This window comes from Numida meleagris, chromosome 27 (assembly GCF_002078875.1).
Source record: "Numida meleagris isolate 19003 breed g44 Domestic line chromosome 27, NumMel1.0, whole genome shotgun sequence".
NCBI classification, from domain to species: Eukaryota; Metazoa; Chordata; class Aves; order Galliformes; family Numididae; genus Numida; species Numida meleagris.
In genome coordinates, this window is record NC_034435.1 from 1407147 (window position 1) to 1415539 (window position 8393).

An 8393-nucleotide genomic window follows, 5' to 3' on the forward strand; every position below is an offset into this window, starting at 1 on the left:
TTGGGGGGACACGTGGGGCTATGGGGTGGGACAGCGGCCTTATGGTTAGCAGTGGGGTCAGGGAACATGTGGGGCTGTGGAGTGGGTGCAGCCCCATGGCTTGGCAGTGGAGTTAGGGACCATGTGGGGTGGGGCAGCGGCCCTATAGCTCAGCTTGGTGTGCCTGGTGCAGCTTCACTTAGCATCGGTGTGGGGCCAGAGCTTGGTTGTCCCCAGCAGAGCCCCCAGCTGTCCCCAATAGGGACACCTGTGGGGTGCTCACCCCAAGCTCCGTGGCCGTGCTCCCCTTCCCTTGGGCTCCTCTGGGGGCCCTGTGCCATCCGTGGGGCTCCACTCCCCTCAATGGGGCAGTCACCTCGTGTCCCTCAGGGCTGCAGCCCTAGGGGGGGGGAATGGGACCAAAGCGTGGCCCCGAAGCCCAACCTGACCCCAGAGCAGCTGTGCTTGGGGGAAGGCCTGAAAGTGCCCCCCAGGGCTGCCCCACGCACGCCCCCCCATCTGCCCCACGGCGCTTCCTCCCAGCCGGGTGCAGCTTTTGGTTCCTTTTAACAAAATAAAGGTTTCTGTCCTCGTAACCCCTCTGTCAGGGGATGGGGGGTGCAGTGGGGGGGGAGTCAGCGCTGTGCCCCCACAGAGGGGGGTTTGGGGAGAGGGATTTTGGCACTCATAGGGTTGGGAGTGAGCGCCTTGGGGGGGCTTGGGGGATTTGGAGGAGGTCCTGGGAATGGGGGGTGAGTCTGTAGGGTTTGGGGGTGGTCCTGGGGGGAGACCGTGGGAATGGGGGGGGTCTGTGGGAGGTCTTGGGAATGGGGGGTGTCTGTTGGGTCCAGGGGAGGGCTTGGGAATGGGGTGGGGGCTCTTGGGGAGGTCATGGGGTACAAGATCTGGACCTGTTTGGCCACGTACAAACCCCAAGCCCGGGGCTCGGTGCAGGTAGCAAGGATGCAACTGTGCCATGGGGCTGTGCCATGGGGCCATGCCATGGGTCATTCCATGGGGCTGTGCCATAGGGCCATGCCATAAGCTCATTCCATGGGGCTGTGCCATGGGGCCATGCCATAAGCTCATTCCATGGGGCTGTGCCATGGGACCATTCCATAGGGTCATTCCATGGGGCCGTGCCACGTGCCCATTGACGTGCTGCAGGGTATCGGGTTCGTCCCAACCCGTGGGGCACGCGGCCGGGCGATAATTTTAGGGCTGGGGTGGGTGACAGCGTGACCGCTCTGTGCTGGCGGTGTCCCCAGGGCGGGGCGGTGTGGGACGAACCCTTCATGTCCCCTCCTGGGGGTCACTCGGGGGCAGGGGGCCGACCCCATTCGCTCCCATCGCTTTGGGGCTGAAACCCGGGGGGCACCGACCTGGGGGGCCCCATCCGCTCCCCCCGGGGGCAGTGGGGATGTGTGGGGATCCCCCAGCGACAGCTGATCCCGAAGGCACAAAGTTCACCGAGTGCTGAGGCTGCGCTGGCACCGGGAGCCACGGGTTTGGGTTTCAGGACCCCCCCCTCCTCGGGGCATGGGGGGGGCTCCCCTCTGCCATACAGATGATGGGGACTGACTCCTGGGTGCTATAGGGGCTCCTGGGCACCATATAGGGATTCCTAAATACTACAGGGGCTCCTGAACTCTATATAGGGGCTCCTGCGTGCTGTAGGGATTCCTAAATGCTCTACAGGGACTCCTGAGTGCTATAGGAACTCCTGAGCACTATACGGGGACTCCTAAATGCTATAGGGTCTCTTGAACACCATATGGGGACTCCTGAGTGCTATAGGGATCCCTAAATGCTATATAGGGACTCACCCCTGAATACTATAGGGACTCCTGAGCACTATACAGGGGGTCCTGAGCGCTACATTGGGACTCCTAAATGCTATAGGGATTCCTAAATGCTATGCAGGGACTCCTGAACACTACACAGAGGCTCTTAAATGCTATAGGGGCTCCTGAATGCTATACGGGGACTCCTGAGTGCTATAGGGATCCTTAAATGCTATGTAGGGGTTCCTGAGCACTATCTAGGGACTCTTAAAGGGGCTGCTAAATGCTATAGGGATTCCTAAATGCTACACAAGGACTCGTGAATGCTGTAAAGGGGTTCCTAAATGCTATATGGGCTCCTGAACACTATATAGGGACTCCCGAGTCCCATAGGGATTCCTGAATGCTATAGGGAACTCCTGAGTCTTAAAGGGATTCCTAAATGCTATATAGGGAATCCTGAATGCTATAGGAGCTCCTGTGTGCTATAGGAACTCCCCTACACAGGGGAGCCCATTGGGAGCTCCCCCCATCCCAAATCCCGCTGGGTTTTCCCACCAGCAGTGGGGCACGATGCCAGCAGCCCTATGGGGACACCTGTACGTCCCTCTCAAATGGGGCCCGGTTCCCACCCGGCCCCATTGCGACAAAAGAAAGGAAGATTTGAACTGGTTTTACTCAATGGGAACGATGACGTTCCGGAGCGGCCGGGTCCCAAACGCGGCCCTGTTCATTCCCATCAGGGAAAGGCGTCCCCGGCTTCTGGCGATAGCGGTGGAATATAAAAAAATAAAATAAAATAAAATAAAATAACAGATCCTGCCCGGCGCGGTTGCGAATAAGTTATCGTCCGTTCTCGATTATATACAAAAGACGTTTTCCCAAATCAACCCTCGTTCCAACGTTGGCGTAAGTAGTATTTACATCGCTCTGTACATGGGGTCCCTCAGCTCTTCTGGGGCCCTGCAGTGGAGAAGGGACGGTGTGAGACCCCCAGGGCAGCGGGCTGCCCCTCCCCCCCCCCCTCCTCGACCCCCAACCCGTGGGGTTACCTGGGGGGCGGTTCAGCAGCCTGTTCCTGATGTCCTCCAGGACTTCGTTGTAGAGCTGCTCCCGGCTCTTCAGCCCATCTAAATAAACTGAGAGAGAGGGGTCGGCCCGGAGGTGTCATGGGATGGGGGCTGGGTGGGGGGGCTCTGACCTGGGGGGCACCCTATGGGGTCTCTGACCTGGGGGGACCATAGTTAATAGGGGGCGGGACGCTCAGGGCAACGTTTGCATCAAGTTGTTCCTAAATACGGCACGGATTGACCCAAACGTTGGCTTTGTAGGCCCCACCATTGATTTTGTTGGCCCCAGTGTTGACTTTGTAGGCCCCAGCGTTGGCTTTGTAGGCCCCACCATTGACTTGGTTGGCCCCAGTGTTGGCTTTGTAGGCCCCAGTGTTGGCTTTGTGGGCCCCAGTGTTGGCTTGTTTCCCACTTCTGCTTTTCATAATACAGAACCCACTTGAAAACCCCCTTCACCCCAAAGTTGTCTTTTTCCCCGTCGTTTTCCCTCTCTATTTCCCCGTTGGCCAATGCCAACTGGAACAGCCCTATGGTTCCATGGGGTACGGTGTGGGGGGTTGGGCCTGGTGACCTCAGAGGTCTTCCCCATCCTTAATGGTGACTCTATGACACGGACCAGAATCGGGGCAGCACCACGGTCACCAAACCATCGCCCCACGTCGTCGTGGGGAACTCGGGGACCTCAAAACCCAAAGGACGGGGAACGGGGACACGCACCGACGTCGACCCCGCTGTCCTCCATCTCTTTCCGGTGCTTCAGGTACATGGGCCACACGTGGCCGTCGAAGAGCCCGGGGGGGTCAGGGACGGTGTAGCTGCGTGTACTGCAAAGAGGGAACAGTGAGGATGGGCATCGCTTCCCGGCACTCATTGCCCAAATTTTGGGGTAGGTTTCTCCCCACCCCCCACTGCGGGGTCCACGGTGGCTGCGGGTTGGGGGGGACGCGTGCCATGTCCCTGCTGGTGGATGGGGGGGTTGGTAAAACCCACTCAGAAGGGACAGTCAGAGCCAAGGCCCCGCTAAGTGCCACAAGGAGGTCACTATTCCAATTAAACTCATTAACTGTAATTGCAGTTTGCACGTGACGCCCCTACACACCAATAACAGCGGTGTAGGGAATCCCAAAGCTCACCGCCCTTGCTGGGGTTGGGAGGGGGGAGTAGGGTCAGCAGTGCGAGATGGGAGGAGGGTTTGGGGTTGGGCAGCGTTAGTTGGGATGAGGATTTAGAGTTGGGGAGGGCTGCTTGGGGTGAGGGCTTAGGGTCAGCAATGTTAGATGGGATGAGGGCTTAGGGTTCAGCAGTGCTGGCTGGGATGAGGATTTAGGGTCAGGCAGTGCTGGTTGGGATGAGGATTTAAGGTTGGTCAATGCTGGTTGGGATGAAGGCTTAGAACTGGGCAGTGCTGGTTGGGATGAACATTTAGGGTTGGGCAGGGCTGGCTGGGGTGAGGATTTAGGGTTGAGCAGGGCTGGCTGGAATAAGGATTTATTCCTGAGATGAGGGCTTAGGGTGGGCAGTACTGGTTGGGATGAGGATTTAGGGTCGGGCAGTGCTGGTTGGGATGAGGATTTAGGGTCGGGCAGTGCTGGTTGGGATGAAGGCTTAGAACTGGGTAGTGCTGGCTGGGGTGAGGATTTAGGGTTGGGCAGGGCTGGTTGGGGTGAAGTTTAAGGGTCAGCAGTGCTGGTTGGGATGAGGGTTTAGGGTGGGCAGTGTTGGCTGGGATGAGGATTTAGGGTCGGGCAGGGCTGGCTGGGGTGAGTATTTAGGGTCAGGAAGTACTGGCTGGAATAAGGATTTAAGGTTGGTCAATGCTGGTTGTGACGAAGGCTTAAAATTGGGCAGTGCTCATTGGATGAGGGCTTAGGGTTCAGCAGTGCTGGTTGGGATGAGGATTTAGGGTTGGGCAGGGCTGGTTGGGATGAAGGCTTAGAATTGGGCAATGCTCATTGGGATGAGGGCTTATGGTTGGGCAGTGCTCGCTGGGATGAGGGCTTAGGGTGGGCAGTGCTGGTTGGGGTGAGGATTTAGGGTCGGGCAGTGTTAGCTGGGATGAGCATTTAGGGTGGAGCAGCGCTGGATGGGGTGAGGGTTTAGCGTTGGTCAGTGCTGGCTGGGAGGGCTCAGGGTGAAGCCCAGCTCCGCTCACCTCCTCCTCCGCTTGCACTCATCGTACGGCACCGCCAGGAAGTAGCGGAGGTCGAAGAGCTCCACCAGGGGCCTGCGGCGAGCGGGAAGAAACCGGCCCCATTGATTGTGTCCTGGTGGAGCATCACCTCGCCCCCCAGTGCCATTACCAATCTTTCTATTTCCCACGCTGCCAACCACAGCGTTGTCATTAAGGCACATGCACATGGGTTTGTTTGCAGCCATCTAGCAAGAGAAATGGCTGCCCCCCACCCCAATACCCGCTATGGGGACTCCGTGAGGCGCACGCTGACAGCCCCCCCCCCCCAAGCTCACCTGTAGTTGTAAAGCAGGAAGCCTTCGATGAGCAGAATGTGGGGCTCTTTGGAGGGAGGCTCTGTAGGGTCGGGCGTGACGTTCACCCCATGGGAACGGGCGAACTTGACCGGGTTCTCCATCCAGGCACGCACCGTGCTCACCATGGCCTCCATATCCAGCGAGTCCAGCACTGGGGGGTGGGCGGGAGAGAGGGTCCCGGTCAAACGCCGCCACCCGCACGGGTTCGAAAGGTTAACGGACTATTACAGCGTTAAGAATTAAAAGGAAATACTTAAGGAAAAACAAAAAAAAGAAAAAACAGCAGAAAAGATACATGGCTGCATCCTACAGCGAACACCGCTCTTACCATCCCATTGCTTAAAGCCGTCCTCCCCGACTTCTATTTGATCTTGTGGCTGAAATACAGTGAGCGATAAAACGTTGCTGCAAACCCGGCGGGATCGGTTCCCCAAACCCAGCGTCCTTTAAGCACCATCCTTCCCATCTCTCCTTGACCCCAAAAGCCCCAGTGGTGCTCTGGGCTCACTGGGGCCATTGGTGACAGAGGGTTGAGGTTGGCCGTGCCGTACTCATTGGTGACCCCAGCACTTTGGGTTGTAAGTAGACATACAGGGGCAGCATGCAAACTGGCCCCAGCGCTCCACCGGCCCATCAACCCCAGTGCTCCATCGACCCCAGTGCTCCATCGACCCCAGTGCTCCATCGACCCCAGTGCTCCATCGACCCCAGTGCTCCATCGACCCCAGCCCTCTCCTGGACCCATATTCCATTGGACCCAGTACTCCGCTGGCCCCAGTGCTCAATCAATCCCAATGCTCCACTAGACCCAGCACTCCACTGGGTGCCCATACTCCATCAACCCCAATGCTCCATTGCCCCCAGTGCTCCACTGGCCCCATCTTCCATTGGCCCCAGTGTTCCACCAGCCCATACTCCATTAACCCCAGGGCTCCATTACCCCCAGGACTCCTCCGGCCCCACATTCCACTGGCCTCAGTGCCCAACGACCCCAATGCTCCCCTGGCCCCTACGCTCCATTAAACCCAATTGTGCATTGGTTCCAGTGCTCCACTGGCCCATACTCCATTAACTCCAGTTCTCCACCGGCCTCAGCGCTCCCTTAACCCCAACGCACGTGTCGCACCGGGGCACACCGCCGCAGCGCTCGGGCCGAGCAGAACTCCCGCGCTCATTCGCACGAGCAGCGCCGGGGAGCAGCGCTCCCACCGCCCCGCGTGCGCGGGATCCCCGCGGCGCTCACCTTGAAGAAATCGTCCTGGTGAACAACGCAGCAGTTGGGGAGCGCCTTGACGACCCTGTTGGTCAGCGTGGTTTTGCCCCCGTTGGTGACGCTGGAAGGAGAAACGCGATGCAGCCCCGCAAAGCCCGCACCGGCGAGCGCGCGCTCCACGTTTGAATTTCGCGCCGCGGCGGCGCGCCCTGAGCGCTGATTGGCCGTCGCCGCGCGCGCGGCCCGCCCCCCATCCCGGAAGTGCAACCCCCAACCGCCCGCCGCTTCCCGCGCGCGGGAGGGCGCTGCGGCGCTGAGGGGAAGGGGGGGGCGCCGCCATGTTGGGCGGGATGGAGGAGGGGGCGGGCCGCGCTATGGCGGCTGCGGTCACCCCTGGGGGCTGCCCGTGTCCCCCCGGCGTGGCGAGTCTCCCTGCGGAGTTCGGGGTCCGCGTTTGTGGGGTTCCGCGGGCGCTCATCCCATCGCCCCGTTACCGTCATCCCGTGCCACCCCGCACCGCCCCCGTCGTCCCATCCCGTCCTCTGTGTAACCCCAGAGCCCCGTCCTGTCCCGTGTATAACCCCGCAGTCCTGTATTGTCCCCTGTATAACCCCTCAGAACCCCGTCCCATCCCCTATATAGCCCCGTTATCCTGTACCACCCCCTGTATGACCCCAGAACCCCGTCCCATCCCCTGTATAACTGCAGAGCCCCATCCTATCCCCCATACAACCCCTGAACCCCGTCCCATCCCCCGTATAATCCAGGAATCCCATCCCATCCTCTATACAACCCCCAGAACCCCACCTTGTCCCATATAAAACCCCAGGACCCCCTCCCATCTCTTATACAACCCCCAGAACCCTGTCCTACCCCCTGTATAATTCCAGCACCCCCTCCCGTCCCTTATACAACCCCCAGAATCCTATCCTACCCCATACATATCCCCAGAACCCCCTCCCATCCCCTATATAACCCCAGAACACCATCCTATCCCCTATATAACAGCAGAACCCCCTCCCATCCCCTATACAACCCTTGGAACTTCATCCTATCCCCTATACAACCCCCAGAACCCCCTCCCATCCCCTGTACAACCCTTGGAACTTCATCCTATCCCCTATACAACCCCCAGAACCCCCTCCCATCCCCTATCTAATTCCAGAACCCCCTCTTGTCCCTTATACAACCCCCAGAATCCCACCCTATTCCCCATATAACCCAGGAACCTCATCCTATCCCCTATGTTGCCCCAGAACCCCCTCTATTCCCCATACAACCCCCAGAACCCCGTCCTATCCCCTGTATTGCCCCATAACCCCTTCCCACCCCCTATACAACCTCCGGAACCCCATCCCCTGTATCACCCCATAACCCCCTCTGATCCCCTATAGAACACCCAGCCCCCTCCCATCCCTGTACAACCCCCAGAACCCCCTCCCCTATGTCACCCCATAACCTCCTCCCATCCCCTATGTCACCTCCAACCCCCTCCCACCCCCTCATCCCGTCCCATTCCCCCCGCACCCCACCCAGCACCGACGCGCTCCCTAGGGCCGCACTCACCCCCCGATCCCTATGATGTACTTCATGGCAGAGCCGGGCAGCGTGGGGAGGAAGAGGAGGAGGATGAGGAGGAGGAGAACCCCACGGTGCGTGGGGCTTTGCACAGAGGGGCCCTTTCCCCCCTCGGCCGCGCTGTGTTCCCGCTGGGCTCAGCCCCGCTCCGCTGGTCCATTGAAGCAGAGGCGCTTCGCTGTGGGTTTATAGCACCCGGCGGCCGTTTCCCCGCCCCATAGCTGACACCCATCTGCCCCCAATGCCATATTTCGGGGCCGCACAGCCCAGCCCCCCCCCCCC

At 59.6% G+C, this 8393-nt stretch overlaps 1 protein-coding gene across 7 annotated transcripts in view; it reads right to left on the reverse strand.

The window, feature by feature from the left end:
- Positions 2421–8393, reverse strand: part of NMRK2 (nicotinamide riboside kinase 2) — a 6451-nt gene continuing 478 nt past the window's right edge. Inside the window, exons 2-9 of one of the 7 annotated variants that reach the window (XM_021378699.1) lie at positions 8100–8119; positions 6564–6654; positions 5649–5697; positions 5300–5471; positions 4986–5057; positions 3551–3657; positions 2816–2902; positions 2421–2726 (exon numbers count right to left, since the gene is read on the reverse strand). In XM_021378699.1, the coding sequence (XP_021234374.1) occupies positions 2710–2726; positions 2816–2902; positions 3551–3657; positions 4986–5057; positions 5300–5471; positions 5649–5697; positions 6564–6654; positions 8100–8119 (615 nt within the window). In that variant the 3' untranslated portion in view covers positions 2421–2709. Of the gene's footprint in view, positions 2727–2815; positions 2903–3550; positions 3658–4985; positions 5058–5299; positions 5542–5648; positions 5698–6563; positions 7876–8099; positions 8386–8393 lie in introns of those variants that run through there. The other 6 variants (XM_021378702.1, XM_021378700.1, XM_021378698.1 and 3 more) reach the window with 6 other exon arrangements.